General features: G+C 38.3%; 1 protein-coding gene across 1 annotated transcript in view; it reads left to right on the forward strand.

Moving 5' to 3' along the window:
• The first annotated feature begins 1,038 nt into the window (after window positions 1-1,038).
• COMMD1 (copper metabolism domain containing 1) overlaps window positions 1,039-19,509 on the forward strand; it is a 187,349-nt gene continuing 168,878 nt past the window's right edge. Inside the window, exon 1 of the mRNA XM_042932397.1 lies at window positions 1,039-1,513. Coding sequence (XP_042788331.1) covers window positions 1,337-1,513 — 177 coding nt within the window. The 5' untranslated portion in view covers window positions 1,039-1,336. The remainder of the gene's footprint in view (window positions 1,514-19,509) is intronic.

Below are 19,509 nucleotides of genomic sequence, written 5' to 3' on the forward strand. Positions count from 1 at the left end.
GTAATTAAAGTGAATTTGAAAAGGTGGAGTAGAGACAGAGAACAGGAAGAGTTTATTGCAAAACTTTGGGGCCCTTGTGTTTGCCCTTTATTTCAGTCCACATTTCTTATTTTAACACTTTTAGAGATGGAAAATCTTAAAAAAAAACACCTATTTCTTGCCTGAGATCAAAAGTCTGTGAGCCATAAAAGGAGTAGTGTAAGAGGAGAAGTGACCAGTTGCTTAATGGAACTTAGAATGTAAACCTATTTGGTCATAATGAAAAGGAAACCTGTTTTCTGGGAAGGCTATCTTAGGTTTTCATATTTTCCATTTGAGCCAGGGCTTTAGAGTCTTTTCTTTTGCTGTTGCCTTGCCTTAGGCAATTCTTTCTTTCTTTCTTTCTTTCTTTCTTTCTTTCTTTCTTTCTTTCTTTCTTTCTTTCAAAGAGCAAGAGAGAACAAGCGGGGGAGAGGGGCAGAGGTGGAGAGCAAGAGCGAGGGAGAGGGAGAGAATCTTAAGCAGGTTCCATGCTTGGCCTGGTGTCATATCCGGGGCTCAATCCAATGAACCTGGGATCATGACCTGAGCTGAAATCGAGTTCAGGGTGCTCAACTGACTGAGCCACCCAGGTGCCCCTCACTTAACATGTTTTTATGATTCATGGATGTTGTAGCATGTATCAGTACCTCATTCCTTCTCATGGGTGAATAATATATTGGTTTTTTGAAACTATATGGGTACAAAATTATATAACCTATGCATTTCATTTCAGGATTGTAAAGAAGGTGTTAACAGAATGTTATAAAAAGGAGCTTCGGAGCTGAGCCGCTGATCTAGCTGGAAACACAAGACACACGCATATATATAAAGGCAAATAACAATCCTAGAAAACACATTATGTTATTAGGCGTTAGTTAACTTTTCTTGGACAAAAGGTAGACAGGTAATGATCAGGCAGAGATTACATCTGAGTGATAGATCCTATTCAGTTAGTGGATTGGCAAGGCCTGGGGTGAGATGCAGCCTTTCCAAAGTTAAACTACCACCTTCATTCATAGAATAGTTCCCCATGTCAGGTGGTCTTCACCCAGTGATCTTTCCTTTCAGTAGGCCCTGAAGTAATGAAGGGAATCAGCGGAAGTAAAGTGATTCTTCTGGAACTTTATGGATAGCTCCACGGTGGCAGTCCTAGGCGATGGGTTTTGCAGAGCAAATCTGTTGGCTACCAATACCGACCGCTGGCGGAATTTCGCCCTCATTCGTCCCGCGCGCCTTTGCCTAGGCTATTTAGGCCCATCCCGGGTGCCGTAGCGAGGCTGCGCTCAGCTGCTGGGGGGCGGGCCCGCAGCTGACCATGGCGGGCGAGCTTGAGGGTTCCAAGCCTCTGAGCGGGCTGCTGAGCGGCCTGGCCCAGGAAGCTTTCCACGGGCATCAAGGCATCACAGAAGAGCTGCTGCGGAGCCAGCTCTATCCAGACGTGTCACTGGAGGAGTTCCGCCCCTTTCTGGCTAAGATGAGAGGGATTCTTAAGGTATCGATCCTCCCTGCCGCGGCCACGGAACCCAGCTCCTTCCCTTCCATCCTCAGATTGGTTCCCCAGAAGTTGAAAAGGCTTTCCTTCTGACACCTCCACTCCGTGGGCTCTACGTTATGTTCCTTCAGATCCGAGGCGCTTGCCCTGTCGCCCGTTCTCACTTTCTTAGGGGTGACCCTTTTCTGCTCAAGCTCCCAGCCTCGCAGCAGTGTTGACCAACACGCACCGAAGAGGACGCTGGGTTTTTCCCTCAACTTTTCCTCTGTAGTTGTGTGGGCAACAATTTCGAGTTGCCTCGGCTGATCTGTGCGCTCCAGATTAAAATTAAAAATTAAAGAATTGCTAAATCAGCTTTCCCGGGTTGTGGAAGTGGGGAGTGTTTAAGTGAGCCACTGTATGCTGGGATGGGGTGGATTGGCTGGAGCGAACCCCTGTGAACTAGTGCACTGTATGGTTAAGAGAGCACATTGACCAGCTTGAAGTCAAAGTGTAAGTCAACCTGTCCGATAGAAATGTAATGAAAGCTAAATATATAATTTAAAAATTTCTAAAAGCAACATTAAAAAAGTAAAAAGAAACAGATGAAATCAGTTTTATTTCATTTGACTCAGTGTATCCATAGTATGATCTTTTTGTGTAATCGATACACAAAATGTTAATATGGTATTTTATTTTTTCACCAAGTCTTTGAAATATTATGTGTATTTTACACTGAAAGCACATATCAATTCGTACTACCCAGATTTCAAGCGACCAGTGGTTACATATAGCCACTATATTGAACAGCACTGGTTTAGACTGAGAACTAGTCATAGGAATGAATCCAGTGCCAAAATATACTCGAGAGATAGGCAATAAAAATGATTTTAGATTTTTGTGGGCTTCCTATGTGTTAGAAACTGTCCTAGGTGGACACTCATTTTAAAGAATAGGAAACAGGCTCAGGGAGTCTAAGTCTAGTTGGTCTGAAATCGCACTTTGATTAAAGGCAATGTTGAAATTTCAGCTGTTTTTGCATCAGTTTGTTTCAAAACTGCTTAGACTTTAAAAAGGCAGTTGTGTTTTTCTTTTTTTAACTGCTTTTGCGTATAGGATTTGAATCCAGAAAAAAAAAAACAAAGCAATTATTTCACAAAAAGTACACACATTGTCGCATGGAAATATTAGGAGTGATATCTCAGGTGTGATCCTGGACATTCTGAGTAATTTTGTTTATTTTATTTTATTTATTAAAATTTTTTAAATGTTTATTTTTATTTTTGAGGGGGGGAGAGAATGCGAGTGGGGGAGGGGCAGAGAACGTGGGAGACACAGAATCCAAAGCAGGCTCCAGGCTCTGAGCTGTTAGTACAGAGCCTAATGCGGGGTTTGAACTCTCCAACCAAGAGATCATGACGTGAGCCAAAGTCTGACGCTCAACCAACTGAGCCACCCAGGTGCCCCTACTTTATTTTTTAAACATTTATTTATTTGTGTGAATGGGGGAGGGTCAGAGAGAGAGGGGGACACAGAATCCTCAGCAGGCTCCAGGCTCTGAGCTGTCAGCACAGAGCCTGACTCGAGGCTCCATCTTGGGAGTGGTGAGATCATGACCTGAGCTGGTCAGATGCCCAACAGACTGAGCCACCTAGGTTTCCTGTATTTTATTTTAAAAAATATTTTATTTTATTATTTTTTAAACATTTATTTATTGTTGAGAGACAGAGACAGAGCGCCAGCAGGGGAGGTGCAGAGAGAGAGGGACACAGAATCCAAAGCAGGCTCCAGGCTCTGAGCTGCCAGCACAGAGAGAGCTTGATGGGGGGCTTGAACCCAAGAATTGTGAGATCATGATCTGAGCAGAAGTCTGATGCTTAATTGACTGAGCCACCCAGGTGCCCCTAAAGATTTTATTTTTAAGTCATCTCTACACCCAATGTGGGGCTTGAACTCACAGCCTTAGATCAAGAGTTGCATGCTCTACTGACTAAGCCATCCAGGAACCCCTATTCTGAGTAATTTTAGTTGATAACATAAACACTAATGAATGCCTTTTATTTGTATCAAATCTTATTCTCTGAGTGGGCAGAAAAGGTTTCCTAGAGAATTTGACTTCTTACCTGGGTTTTTGAGGTGTTTGCTAGGCCTGTGGGGGGGATGAGGATGACTGACTGCGGTCCAGGAAGTAAGAACAGCATGTGTGTAGCCAGTGTCTTAGGAGCTCCAAACATTGGGGGCTGCTGGTCTTTGGGTGGACAATATTTTGATTCTTTTGTTTGATTATGAGATACAAATTGCAGGATACCCAGAGAAGACACTGCCTAGAAACTGTCTTCCTTGTTTTCATTTAAATATATTGCTGAATAATATCCAGGTATTGCTCTCTCTCCTTTCAGTCCTCTGCCTGACGATGGAATACTTCAGTTTTCTGAGTAATTCTGCGCTGAAGAGCTAGCACGGCTCACTTAGTGGTGGGAGTAGAACAAGATTTGCCTTTGCTTTGCAACACAGCCTCGGTATAACTGATTGAGATAACCAGGGGAAAAGCATTTGATTGTTTGACTTAGAACTGAAACTATATGACATCTAGTTCTAGATGGCATCTAGTTCCAATATTCATTTACCTTTTTAAGCAACACTGAGGTATAAACATTTCTCTAATTCTTAGGAAAACATACGCAAACAAGATTTTTATTTTTATTATTTATTTATTTATTTTATTAAATGATTATTTATTTTGAGAGAGGGAAAGTGCACAAATTGGGGAGGGGCAGAGAGAGAGGGAGAGAGAATCCCAAACAGGCTCTGTGTTGTCAGCACAGAGCCAGATGCGGGGCTTGGTCCCAAGAACCATAAGATCATGACCTGAGCTGAAATCAAGACTGGGACGCCTTCAGTTAACCAACTGAACCACCCAGGAGTCCTGCAAACAAGATTTTTAAACAAAAGGCTTTGAGCATGACCTTCTGCAATAAAAGAGAATGTACACAAACAGTCATGATGCAAGGATGCTGCAGTATTTGGAAATAGGGGACTGAGTAAACTGTGGACAGAAAGGGGTATTACAGGTTTCTTGGAGATGCCATTTTTGCTGCTCTTGAATAAAGTGTAGAATAGAGACTGAAGTGAGGGGCAGTGTATAGGGCATTCCAGGCATTCTAGGAGAATGTAGAGCAGGGTCAGGAAATGGTAAATAGTCCAATTTGACCATAGCATAGTGGTACCCAATATGGAGTATTGGTGGAGGAGCCAAGAAAAAAAATGAAGCAACCTTTTATTTCTTTATTCCTGTTAACCTTAATTCCTGCTCTTAAGCAAGGCATACTTTTTTTTTTTTTTTTTTTACTGTGGCAAAATACTTATAAAATTTATCATCTTAACCATTTTAAAGTGTACAGTTCAGTGGTATTAAATACATTTATAATGTTGTTCATCCATCGCCACCATCCATATAAGTCTCTGGCAACCAGCATTCTACTCTCTATTTCTATGATTTTGACTACTCTGAGTATCTCGTGTAAGTAGAATCATACAGTATTTGTCTTTTTTGTGGCTGAATTAATGTTGCTCAGCATAATGTCAACAAGGTTCATGTTGCATATGGCAGGATTTCCTTTTAAAGGCTGAATAATATTCCATTGTACGTGTATATCACACTTGCTTTTTCCATTCATGTCCTTGGACACTTGGCGTGCTTCCATATTTTAACTATTGTGAATTATGCTGCTGTGAACACAGGAGTGCAGATATTTCTTTGAGACCCTGCTTTCAATTCTTTGGGATATATAGCCAGAGGTGGAATTGCTGGATAATACGGTAATTCTATATGTAATTTTTCTTTTTTCACAGTGGCTGTACCACTTTACATTCCCACCAACAGTACATAAGAGTTCTGACTTTCTGATTTCTTTATATCCTTGCCAACACTTGATAGTTTGTTGTTTTTGTTTTTGTTTTGTGATGCTAGCCATCCTAATGAGTTTGAAGTGGTCAAGGTATATACATTTTTACATATAGATGACAGTAGAAGTCAAAACATTTTATTCTTTTGTCTTTGATTGAAACTCCACAGAGTTTCAGCTATCTTGAATTCAACATGCAGGCTAGAAGAGCATGCAGGCTAGAAGAGCAGAGAGGAAAATACTAAAAAAATGCAGGAGTCTAAGCAAAGAGAAACAAACTGAGGATAAAAGTGAGTAGTACCTCATCTCATTTGGTGCCATAGCTTTCAGTCATCTATAGAGAATCCAGTTCTGTGAAGAAAGTGAAAATGAAGATGGACAACAGAGGTTGGAGGAAAGAAAGGAAAGGATGCATAACTCCCTGCACGGTATAGGCAACGGGTATACATGTTAGACTCCTTATTGCCAGCTGCCTGCATTCATTCATAGGCTGTTTCAGATAACCTGAGCTGCACTCTTTCCCTTTAACCTTCACACTGTGCCCAGATGTAATGCAGTGATTGCTGGCATTTGTAGTGGTCTCTGTTTTCCACTTGGATGGAGCTTTCCTACCCTACTTGGCTGGGACATCGATCCTCTTGAGCATTACCTATTGCTCACAAAAGGGCAAACCTTCCTTCTGCTTATACATATATGAAGCTGGCCATTCATTTGCTCTAACTTTATTTATGGTAGCTTCTGAGGAGCAGTGAAACCAGTGAATTGAGAGTGGTGTGTTTAATTAGGGAGATGACATTGTGTATAAATACTCTGCCATTTTAACCTATTTTTTGGTTTATATTTATAATTCAGTTTCTTCTAGATATGTATTTGCATATTCTCTATTTCTTGCTTCTGCTGTTAACCTTGCAGGGATGCTCCTTGTTCTAGTTTACTGGAATTCTAGAGGAAGATCTTAACTGAAGCTAGATCACTTTTTGTATACTTATGTTCTGTGTTCACTACTGCCCTCTGTTGGTGATAATTTTGTGTTCCCTCACTGAAATTTCATACTAAACAAAAAACAAATTTTATTAAATTTTTATCTTAATTCCAGTGTAGTTCACATGCAGTGTTACATATTAGTTTCAGGCGTGCAGCATAGTGATTCATCAATTTCATATATTACCCAGTGCTCATCATGACAAGTGCATTCCTTAATCCCCATCACCTGTTTCACCCATTCCCCACCTGCCTCCCTTCTGGTAACCATCAGTTTGTTCTTTATAGTTAAGAGTCTGTTTCTTGGTTTGTCTCTCTCTTTTTCTTTGCTCATTTGTTTTGTTTCTTAAATTCCACGTATGAGTGAAATCATGTGGTATTTGTCTTTCTCTGACTGACTTATTTTGCTTGGCATTATACTCTTTAGCTTCATCCAAACAAAAATTTTTAATGAGAATTCTGTTGGTTTTTATCTATTGTTGACATACTCCTATACAACAAAAGTCAAGTTACAGTCAAAAGTTAACTTATCTATTTCTCTTTTCTTCTATGATTTGAATTTAAAAATATGTTTAGGTCTTTTTTTCTTTTTTTTTTAAGTAGACTCTATGCCCATCTTGGGGCTTGAACTCCGTCCTGAGATCAAGAGTTACGTGCTCTGCACATTGAACCAGCCGGGCACACGGGTTTAGATCCTATTTTAGAAGTCTTGAAATGCAAGCAATAGCTTATGGATTAATAGCTACCAGTGATCCTTTTCCCCTTGCCAAGGTTTATTGAGATGTAATTGACAAGTAAACCAGTGATGCTTTTAAAGCATGCATTGTATCTCCTTAGTTTCTGGCTTTCAGCCATTCCAAATTCATGGCTTCACATCAAACTTAAAATCCAGTCCTTTTACTGTTGTCCATAAGTCTTTATGATCTCTCGGTATCTGTTTCTCTGATCACATTTTCTCATTTCTAGCCACACTAGTCTTCTTGTCTTTATTTAAACATGCCAGGTGCTTTCTGACTCTTCAGGGCCTTTGCAGTTGTTCCTCCATATGCCTGTAATAATCTGCCAGATATTCATATGGAGTGTTCATTTGCTTCATTCATTCTCTACTTAAAAGTGCTGTTCTGTGAGGTCTTCCCTGACTTATCCAAAGAGTCTCACCTTTCCTCCCCTACTCTTTTTACGCTGCTTTACTTTTCTTCATACTCAGTACTACCTGAAATTATATTATGTACTTATTAGCTTATTTGTTGACTTCCCTGTTGGAATGTAAGCATTAAGAGGGCAGGACTTCATTATTTTTATCTTTTTATTCCTAACTTCTAATACTGTTTCTAGCATGTGGTAGTAAAAATCTGTAGACTAAGTGAATGAGTGGCTAGTGCTTAAATATGGAGATTGCCATTAAAAAGATAAGCATGAGAGAAACCTACACATTTATCTATATGGGGAGAGCTGGAAGGTATAATATTCTAAGCCAGGGGTCAGCAAACTATGGCCCATGGGATGAATCTGGCCTGCAGCCATTTTTATTTTTTAAAGTTACTTTATTATTTTTATTTTTTTAAGTTTATTAATTTATTTTGAGAGAGAGAGCATGGGAGGGGGCAGAGAGAGAGGGAGAGAGAATCCCAAGCAAGCTCTGCACTGCCAGACTGGAGCCCAATGTGGGGCTTGATCCCATGAACTGTGAGATCATGACCTGTGCTAAAATCCAGAGTCGGATGCTTAACCGACTGAGCCACCCAAGCTCAAGATTTTATTTTTAAGTAGTATTTATTCTCAATGCTGGATTTGAACCCACAACCTGAGATCAAGAGTCTCGTGTTATATTGATTGAGCCAGCCAGGTGACCCCACTGCCATTTTTGTCGCATGCTTATTTATTTACATTTTGTCTTTAGCAATTTGCATTATTACAATAACAGTTGAGTGGTTGTGATAGAGATACAGCCTTAAAAAACCTAAAATATTTACTATCTGAACCTTTACAGAAAAAATGTGCTGATTTCTGTCTCAAACATCTATTCTTAAACTCCTGTTTTTTTAATTTATTTTTTTATTTAAAAAAAAATTTCAAGTAGGCTCTGTGCCCAGTGTGGGCCCAATGTGGGGCTTGAACTCACAACCCTGAGATCAAGATCTGAGCTGAGAGCAGGACTCGGATGCTTAACCAACTGAGCCACCCAGGTTACCCTTAAACTCTTGTTTAATATTTGGAAACAATATACTATATAAAAATTTTTTTTTAATGTTTATTTATTTTTGGGAGAGGGAGAGAGTGTGAACAGGGGAGGGGCAGAGAGAGAGAGGGAGACACAGAATCCGAAGCAGGGTCTAGGCTTTGAGCTCTCGGCACAGAGCCCAATGCGGGGCTCGAACTCATGAACCAGGAGATCATGACCTGAGCTGAAGTCGGTCGCTTAAGTGACTGAGCCACTCAGGCACCCTGAAACAATATACTATATAAATTATGTTTAGAAGTTGGTTACTTGATAAAAAATCTGGAAGCTGGAAATAGGGATTATTTTGTGTTCTGTCCTCTTGGGGAACTTTACTTCTTGTTCTTTAGGTTCATGAGATCTGTGGTAAATAAGAAATGAGCCTTAATGTTTCCGTGGTACTAAGTGTGTGTTCTTTTTTTTTTTTTTTTAATTTTTTTTTTAACGTTTACTCATTTTTGAGACAGAGAGAGACAGAGCATGAACAGGGGGAGGGTCAGAGAGAGGGAGACACAGAATCTGAAACAGGCTCCAGGCTCTGAGCTGTCAGCACAGAGCCCGATGCGGGGCTCGAACTCACGGACCGTGAGATCATGACCTGAGCTGAAGTCGGACGCTTAACCAACTGAGCCACCCAGGCGCCCCATAAGTGTGTGTTCTTCATAAGACATAGAATTTGAATTTGGATTTTTTTTTTTAATATTCAGAGTATGTGAAATTTATGTGTTTATTAATGTAATATAAGATAATATAAAACATAATGTTATGAGCGGGCAAATCAAGTAAAAACTATCAACGTGAAAACTGGTTTAAACTTACATTGGAAAATAACTTATAGATAGTATAATATTAAGACTTGAAGAGCAGGTGGCTGGCTCAGTTGGAAGAGCATGAGACTTTTGATCCCGGGGTTTAAGTTTCAGCCCTATGTTGGGTGTAGAGGTTACTTAAAAAAATGAAATATTTAAGGGGTACCTGGCTGGCTCAGTTGGAAGAACATGCGACTCTGGTCTCGAGGTTGTGAGTTCAAGCCCCATGTTGGGTATAAAGATTACTAAAAATAAATAAATAAATAAACTTAAAAAAAATGTGTAATAGTAAAAAGCTATAAAAATATTTCTATTTTATATATTTCTATTTTAAATCCTTGGTTCTGTTTCTCTTCTTGAAGCCATAAAAATTTATAATTTGTTTGAGAATTAGATTGACTGGAAAGAAAGGACCTGTGGTAATACAGGTTTTGTATATCATGTAATTCATGTGTATCATCTGAAGTGCTCGGTTTAATTTGTTTTTTGTTGAGCTACCTGTATGTTTTCCCTTATTAATTTTATTATAAATATTTAGTCTCATTAAAGAAAGTTTAGAAATGTGAGATGTGTAAAAACATACTATCTGTTGACATAACCAGTGTTAATGTTTTTGTGCATTTACGTATACCACAGATATTATTAAGCATCTTAATACATGCCATGCCCTGTGCTTGGGATACAGCATACAGCAGTAAACATCACAGCTATAGTCCCTGCCCTTGTGGAATACATAGTTCTTGAGGAATATAGACATTAAGCCAGGGGTTACCTTTTGAAAAGGCAGCCAGAGTGTGCCAACTGATGCAGATTATAGGCAGTTTAGAATGGTTCCTAGCCCACTCTACAACATGAACATAGAAAGAAAAGCAGGGAAAGGTCTACTTATTAAGTACAATGAACTAAAAGGAAAGGAGAGAAACAGCACAAAAGTAATTTACCTCTGGTCCCAAGGTTGGGGTTTCTCATGAATATAGTTGACTACGATCATGATAATATCTTTCCTAAATGAGGATTGGACTGCTTTGGGACCCTATTTTAAGTTTCCTGACTTGGTCTTTAGGGCCTAATTATTAGCTGTCAGAACATCACCTGAACAGTCCAGGATGCACCCATAAAGTAGCTCTGTCTTCTTGCTGGGCTCAGCTTGCTTTCTGTGTCTCTTCTCAGATCTTGAAGCATGTTCTCAAGTAGTTCCTCCTTAAGAAAAGGTATATGAGAGGTCACTTTTTTCTTTTTAAGTCTTAAAAAAGTATCTTTAGTCTCATACTTAATTGCTAGTTTGGTTGAAAATGTATTTCTAGGTTGTGAAATTGACTCACAGTTTTGAAGTTGTGAACTTTTTCTCTGTGAGCTTTTGGGATTTTCTTTTTATCCTTTATTTCCTTGAGTGTCCTTGGTTTGTGGTTTTCTTTTCTTTCATTATTTTGGCCACTGTGGACCCTTTGAATTTGGAGACTTGACCTTTAGTTCTGGGAAATGCTGTATTCCTACTTTGATGATTTTTTTCCCTCTTTTTTTCTCTAGTCTCTTTTTAGCACTCTGATTTTGAATGTTAGAGCTTCTAGACTGAATCCTTAATTTTTCTTTTATTTTCTCTATTTTCCATTTCTTTCTTTGTTCTACTTTTTGATCGATTTCCTAAACTTTATCTTCTAGCATTTTAATTGAATTTTTCACTTGATCATGTTTTTAATTTCCAGGAATTTTATTTTGATGTAGACAGTATACTACTATGTTTAGTCAACATGTGGGAGAAAAAGGTTTTTTTCTTGATCCTCTTAGGGACCTGGCCACATCTGAAAATTAAACTGACAAAAGACAGGTTAACAGGAGAAAAGGATACAAATTTATTTCATATAAGTTTTGCATGACACAGGAGCTTTCATAAGGAAATGAAGACCCAAAGAAACAGTTAGACCTGAGTATTTTATGCTGGGTTTGGTGAAGAGGTCACAGGAGGAGTAGGGGAGTATGAGGTAATTGTAGTAAACTGGAGTAAACTTTAGCAAGGCCTGTTTGTAGGGTTCTTTTTGACATCTCTTTGTCTTTGGAGATAAGGATGCTGCTTTCTTCTGGGTATAGAGAGGGCACCTCTCACATGTGGATTTTATGACCTATTTCGTGAGAAAGGAGTGGGGGAGAAGGTCAGAGACCTTCCTGCTCTGCCTTTTCTCCAACTACTTCATTTTCCAAGAATCCTTATGCCAGCTGTATTTTGGGGTAGCATGCCCTGAGCCCCATCATCAGCAGTCTTTCCTCTTTTTTTAAAACACAAGGGGGTGTATACAATACATAATTTTCTTCATTTGAATTAAAAAAAATTTATTTATGGGGTGCCCGGGTGGCTCAGTTTGTTGAGTGTCGACTCTTGATTTCGTCTCAGGTCATGATGCTAGGGTTGTGGGATTAAGCCCCGGGTTGGGCTCCTTGCTGAACGTGGGGCCTGCTTAAGATTTTCTCTCTCTCTTCCCGCCTCTGCCCCTCTCCCCTGCTCGCATGCTCTCTCTCAAAAAAGAAAAAAAATTACCATGAGTGATTTTTATATGCTATTTTTCAGTATTAGGAATTTGGTACACTTGTACTCAGCATGGGTAAAAGCTTTTTCTCAGAGGCTTTTAATGAACATTGTATTGCTGAGATGTTTTGGGGTATGATGTAAGTAGAAAATGTTAAATTCTGGCTGAGGGATACCCTACTTAATCTTTTTAATATTCCAGTAGTTTAATATTTTGCAAACTCTGGTGTATATTTTTGGTTTTTAATATTTGTTTATATCATTTTAATTTTTTAAAATAATGTTTATTTTTGAGAGACAGAGCACGAGCTCAGGAGGGGCAGAGCGAGAGGGAGATACAGAATCTGAAGCAGACTCCAGGCTCTGAGCTGTCAGCACAGAGCCTGACACGGGGCTCAAACTCATAAACTGTGAGATCATGACCTGAGCTGAAGTCGGATGCTTAGCCAACTGAGCCACCCAGGCGCCCTGTTTATATTATTTTTAAAGCACATTTTAATCCTAGTTTCCAAATAACCTGGAAAATTTTGTGGTAAGTATTTATAGTAAAAGCAGAAGCTTTTTCTTTTCTTTTCTTTCTTTCTTTTTTTTTTTTTTATAAAAGCAGAAGCTTAAAAGTGTATTTGGTATTAGGTTTGTAAAATGAATGAGTTGACTGCCCAGTAGTGATACTTTTTAAAAAAATGTTTTGTTTAGTTTTGAGAGAGAACACATGAGTGGAAGAGGAGCAGAGAGAGAGGGGGACAGAGGATCCAAAGTGGGCTCTGTGCTGACAGCAGTGAGCCTGATGTGGGACTTGAACTGACAAACTGTGAGATCATGACCTGAGCTGAAGTTGGCACTCAACTGACTAAGCCACCCAGGCACCCTGATAATTTTTTTTATCATCAAAGAATGGTATCTTCAGCTTCTGTGTTTTTTTTTTTTTTTGTTTTTTGTTTTTTGTTTTTTTTTTAGAGAGAATATGTAGAGGAGGTGGAGAGAGAGAGAGAGAGAGAGAGAGAGAGAGTGAGAGAGAGTGAGTCCTAGGCAGGCTCCAAGTCAGCACAGAGCCTAATGTGGGGGGCAAACTCACAAACCATGAGATCATGAGATTACGACCTGAGTCAAAGTCAGATGTTTAACTAAGTTGCCCAGACACCCCTCAGCTTCTGTTTTGAGATTTATCTTGTGAAATGTATCTAATACCTCATTCTTGTGAAAAAAAACCAGAATACTTTAAAAAAATTTTTTTAAGCTTATTTATTTATTTATTTATTTTGAGAGAGAGAGAGAGAGAGAGAGAGAGAGAGAGAGGTAGCAAGTGTGAGTGAGGGAGGGGCAGAGAGAGAGGGAGAGAGAATCCCAAGTAGGCTCTGAACTGTCAGCACAGAGCCCTGACACAGGGCTCGATCTCATGAACTGTGAGATCAAGACATGAGCTGAAATCAAGAGTCAAGACACTTAACTGACTGTGCCACCCAGACGCCCTGAAAAAGCCAGAATACTTTTTATTTTTATTAAATTTTTTTTTCAGAATCCTTTTAAATTTTGAGCTTTGTGTTTGCAATAGAGTTTTTGCATTTGTTATATAACGTAGAAATTTTTACTGTGTAAGATACTTTTTAATACATTATTGGTCTGAGTTTACAATTGAAAAATGTATAAAGCAGTTGTCTTCACTGACACTTCAGTGTTAAGAATGAACTTCACCCATATACGGTTCAGAGAGCAAATACTAAATAATAAATTAACTTGATTTTAAAAAAGAATGCAAAATATCTGGTCTTGAAATGTGTAGATTAAGAGACCTGAATAGAAGAGACTGAAATATTGACTTATTCTGACATGTTTTCAGATTGATTTGTCTTTTGTCTTCATCATTGTGTTAACTATAAGCAGTAGTAGTTCTGCTTTTCTGTGCTAGGTGGCAGTAGAATATTGGCTTGCTAACACTGCTGGAAGCAACAATGTTTCAAATGTTCTTTCTCTTGAATGTTCTAGTTAAGAAAACAAAGTTGGCTACTCAACAATAAGAATTTCTTATCCAAAAGGAATGTAAAATACTTGGTTTGATAGCTTGAATTTAGAAATACCATTTTCTGGAAAATTTAAAGCTCTATAAATACATTCATTTTGCTATAGTTCCCTAGTTTTTGTATCACTAAATGTTGCTAATTTCATTGAATAGTTTTGAGAATTTAGATGGTAACTTGTGAGATGCAGTTCTGCTTCTGTGAAGGATTGGCAAGCAACTGTTTAGTAAGATGTTACTTTTTTTATGTCACTGGACATCATATGATAAAAGCAGCAATTGCAGATTACCAGCTGGAGTTTATTTTAATGGGCTCAGATGACTGGTATGAAGGGTGCCTGATTGGCTTAGTCCAGTAGATCATGAGACTCTTGATCTTGGGGTTGTGAATTCAAGCCCCACTTTGGGCATGGAGCCTGCTTAAAAAAAAATAAAGAGAAATCAAATGACTTCTATGAGGTGTTCTATAAATTTGGCCGATTCAATTGGAGGAACATGCAGCTCTTGATCTCAGATTGTGAGTTTGAACCCCATTTTGGATATATAGATTACTTAAAAAACCCAAAACTTAGAAAAAAAAAGATTAATTGAAGATCTATTTTTGAATCTCTTCCTCTGAAAGCTTTCTGGGTCTGCAGACTTTATGGGTTGAAGGAGTTCCTGGGTAGAGAGATTTTAAAGACAATTTCTCTGTTTGATTTAGCTATCAAATATTTACTGAGCCCTTAATGTGCTATATACCTGGCTCTGTACACAAAAGTGAGTATCACAGTCCCTTTCTTAAAGAATCCTGTATTACATGGTAAATGCCATAAGAAAGGTATAAAGGTGAAGTGGATCCTTATTTTAAATTATAGAAATATGTTGGAAACCAATTTGACAGTAAATTTCATATATTAAAAAATAAATAAATAAAATAAAATAAAAATTATAGAAATATGAAAAATCATTTTTTTTGGTCCTAATAAAACATCTTCATTTTTTGGCTTTGTCTTAAGGTAGAATGTAATTAAAAAAATTTTTTTTTTACATTTTTTAATTTATTTTTGAGAGAGAGTGAGCGCGAGCACAAGTGGAGGAGGGGCAGAGAGAGAGGAAGACACAGAATCCAAAGCAGGTTCCAGGCTCTGAGCTGTCAGCACAGAGCCCGATGTGGGGCTTGAACTCACAAACTGCGAGATCATGACCTGAGCTGAAGTCAGACGCTTAACCAATTGAACCACACAGGCGCTCCTGTAATTTTTTTTTTAAGAACATAATTTTTACAAATTTTGACTTCATTATTTGTTTCAACTGATTCCTTGAAAAGTGCCATATTATACTAAATTAAAGAAATTTTGGTATGGGTTGTGTTATGTGTGCTTTATGTATGATTAACTTTTTGTTTTTTAATTTTTTAGAATATTTTTGAGAGAGAGGGAGAGAGAGACACACAGAGTGTGAGTGGGGAAGGGGCAAAGAGAGAGGGAGACATAGAATCTGAAGCAGGCCCTAGGCTCTGAGCTGTCAACACAGAGCCCTATGTGGGGCTTGAACTCACAGACTGTAAGACCATGACCTGAGCCAAAGTTGGGCGCTTAACCACCTGAGCCACCCAGGTGCCCCATATGTATGATTAACTTTTAATGTTTTTGTATGCGAGTATGGAAAATGTCTTTGAAAGATAGTATTCTGTATATTATTCTATGTCATGACATCTGATCGTGGTACCATTTATGAAATCCTTAAATTTCCATTTTGTTTATCCTGAGGGTATGTTACTTGAGAAGTAATCAAATCATTTATCATTTATTTAAAATGCATTCATTTATTCAAGTGAACATTTATTGAGCACCTACAATGCCAGGTCCTGTGCCTGGCACTGGGAACATCAATGAATCAAACAGAGAATTTTCCTATCTCTTAGACTTGTCATTCAAGGAGGGAAGGGGTATCCTGATAGTAAACAAGAATGTGTGCATAAAGGAATGAGGGCAGAAAATGTATTAATTCGTTTTTACATACTTCTCTACCTTTACTTCTGATAATCTTTTTGATCCCTTAAAATCAGTGACAGACAGGGGTGCCTGGGTGGCCGAGTTGCTCTTGGTTTTCACCTCTGGTCGTGATCTCATGGGTTTGTGAGTTTGAGCCCCGTATCAGGGTCTGGGCTGACAATATGGGGCCTGCTCGGGATTCTCTGTTTCTCCCTCTCTCTCTGCCCCTCCATCGCTCTCTCCATCCAAGTAATCAAATAAAACTTAAAAAAATCAATAACAAACATTTGCTGGGGATAATCAGTTTTGTGTCATTAGTATGTTTGGTTTGCTTGTAAGAAAACTTTACTTATAGGGTCCTTGGGTGGCTCAGTTGGTTAAGCATCTGACTTTGGCTCAAGTCATGATCTCATGGTTTGTGGGTTTGAGCCCTGCATCACGCTCTGTGCTGACGGCTCAGAGCCTGGAGCCGGCTTCAGATTCTGTGTCTCCCTCTTTCTCTGCCCCTCCCCTGCTTGCACTGTCTTCAAAAATAAATAAAAATGTTAAAAAAAAAAAAAAAAAGGAAAACTTTACTTACAATCAAGGTGATAAATGTTAATATATTTTATTTAAATTTGATGTTCGGAACAAATCTCCTAGTATTTTATTTTTAATCATCAAGATTTGCTCCGTATAAAATAGATTACTTGACATACAAATATAAAATGACAATTTTTTAATTGAGAATTCTACACTGAGGGTTCCTTTCCCACTCATATATCATACATCTAATTTACTTTCCTTTAGATTATTTTTAATTATCTGTCCCTAAAGTCTTTGTATCATTTCTGGGTATTTAGCTAGTTCTCTATAGAGAGAACACTTTAATTTTATTTTTAAAAACTTGTTATTGGATATGGCATATATACTGAAATATACACAGACCACATGTGTGCACCTTAACGAATTTTCACAAACTGAACATATGCATGTAACGAGCCCCCACATCAAGAAACCAAATGCTACCAGCATCCTGGAACCCCCTTATGCTCTTTACTAGTCACTAGCTCCTCCCCACTTTACTAACTTCTTTTTAAAAAAATTTTTTTTATGTTCATTTATTTTTGAGAGAGAGACAGAATGCAAGAGGGGGAGGGGCAGAGAGAGAGGGAGACACAGAATCTGAAGCAGGCTCCAGGCTCTGAATTGTCAGCCTGATGTGGGGCTCGAACTCACGGACCAGACCGCGAGATTATGACCTGAGCTGAAGTCAGACAGTCAACCGATGAGCCACCCAGGTGCCCCCCACTTTACTAACTTCTAACACCACAGATGGTTATCCATTGTACTGTTGATGGGGATTTCAAAAGTTTTTGGTTTTTGCTTTATTATGAATAGAGGAGACTACTTTTTAATCCTTAAATTTTAGTCATTATTTTCTTATTAGGTATCTTCCATGAGTAGAGAACTATTTTTATTTTTTATTTTATTTTATTGTCATAAGAAAGCTTAATAAAAATTTTAGTATTGCTGACTGTAGGTGCAGTGTTGTACAGCAGATGTCTAGAGCTTATTCATTGTGCTTAATTGAAACTTTTATGGCTGTTGATTAGTAATTCACCATTTTTCCCGCCCCCCAAGTCTGATACCACCACTCTGATACTTTGATTACATGAATTTGACTATTTTAGATGCCTTATATAAGGGGAATCATGCAGTGTTAATCTTTCTATGACTGGCTTATTTCACTTAGCATATTGTCCTCGAGGTTCATTCATGATGTTGCATATTATGAAATTTCCTTCTTTTTTTAAAAAAGATTTTATATTTAAGTAATCTGTACACCTGCTGTGGGACTTGAACTTAAAACCCCGAGATCAGGTTTGCGTGCCCAACCGACTAAGGCAGCCAGGTGCCCCAAATGTCCTTTTTTTTTTTTTTTAAGATTTTATCTTATTTAAAATTTTTTCTTTTAGATTTTATTTCTAGGTAATCTCTACACTCAGTTAGGGCTCAAAACTTAAAACCCTTTAGATCAGGTGTCACATGTTGTATCAATTGAGCCAGCCATGCATCCCAAAATTTCCTTCTTTTTAAAGGCTGAGTAGTATTCCGTTGTATGAGAACCATGTTTGATCTATTCACAGGTTGATTTGATAATTTTTTAAAAATGTGTTATTAATTAATTAATTTTTAATTTAAAAATGTTTTATTTATTGATTTTGAAAGAGAGAGCACACATGAGCATGAGTTGGAGAGGGGCAGAGAGAGAGAGGGAGAGAGAGAATCTTAAGCAGGCTCCATGCTGAGCACAGAGCCCGATGCAGGGCTCAATCTCATGACAGTGAGATCATGATCTGAGCTGAAATCAAGAGTTGCACAGTTAACCAACTGAACCACCCAGGTGTCTCTTGAGAAGTTTTTATATAGTTTCTTTGGGCTCTGGTTTGTCCTTATAAATAGATTGCACGTAGGAACCATGCCCTGAGTTGTATTTCTTCCGAACTCCTGTGTACCTGAGACATGTTTTCCTTTGAGGCTGCAAATAATTAAGTCATTATTCTTCTTAAGTTTTATACTCTCCTCTCTCTTGTCATACATTTTATCGCTTGTCCAATAGTACTTTAATGGCCTTTCTTCACTAGTACAGCTAGTGTGGCATTTTTGTGTTTTCTCTCATTCTTATTTTTCTTAATTGTTAAGTTATTTAAATTTCTACAGGCTAGGACTGCCTCTCTTATTGCAGGTCTATGAATTTAAGCTGGTAGTGGGACTCTGGTTTTAAGAGATGACCTCTAAACAATTTGGTTCCTTAAACAGTGATTTTTTTTTTTTTTAAATTTTAGAGCGAGCACAAGAAGGGAAGAGGGGCAGAGGGAGAGAGAGAGAGAGAAAATCTTAAGCAGGCTCCACATGGGGCTTGATCCCACAACACTGGGATCATGACGTGAGCTGAAATCAAGAGTTGGATACTTAACTGACTGAGTCATCCAGGCGCCCCAGTAATTTTTTTCACATAAATATTAATTTATGCACTTGAGTTGGATACTACACTAATCATGTGCTCTCTCCCAAGAGAAAGGTTTATGGTCTGTCAATAGTACTGCGGAGGAAGTGAAGAGGGGTATTTTTTTAGTTTGATTGCTTCTGGAGACTTTCCCACACTTATGTCTTTGAGCTGGCCACAAAATGTTCTTTGAGAAAAAGCTAAATTCTTTCTCCATGAAGTTAAAGAAGGGCTAATGTGTTGCTTGGAGTATTCAGTAGGAGGAAACATTCATTGTGCTTCATCATGGATTTTTTTCCTTTGCTGAGATTGGAGTCCTACCCCAAACTAGAAGAATACAGATGATCAGTAAATTACTGGGTAAAAGTAACTTGACAGAATGAAAGCTAGTTAGTAACAGTTAGCTTCTACTACTAAAGAGAGTAATTTAGAAGTATCTAGAACATCAGTGCTTCTCTTCTGGCATAAACAGCCATTTAACAACAGATCCACATCATTTTGATTTTCCAGTGAGTTATAGAGGGAATCCTGAGCCTATAAGAGTTTTACTAGAAAAAAATCCTGAGTTAACTCAAAAATATATTTTCTTTCTTCAGTTATATTTGTG

This window comes from Panthera leo, chromosome A3, assembly GCF_018350215.1.
Source record: "Panthera leo isolate Ple1 chromosome A3, P.leo_Ple1_pat1.1, whole genome shotgun sequence".
In the NCBI taxonomy this organism is placed as follows: domain Eukaryota; kingdom Metazoa; phylum Chordata; class Mammalia; order Carnivora; family Felidae; genus Panthera; species Panthera leo.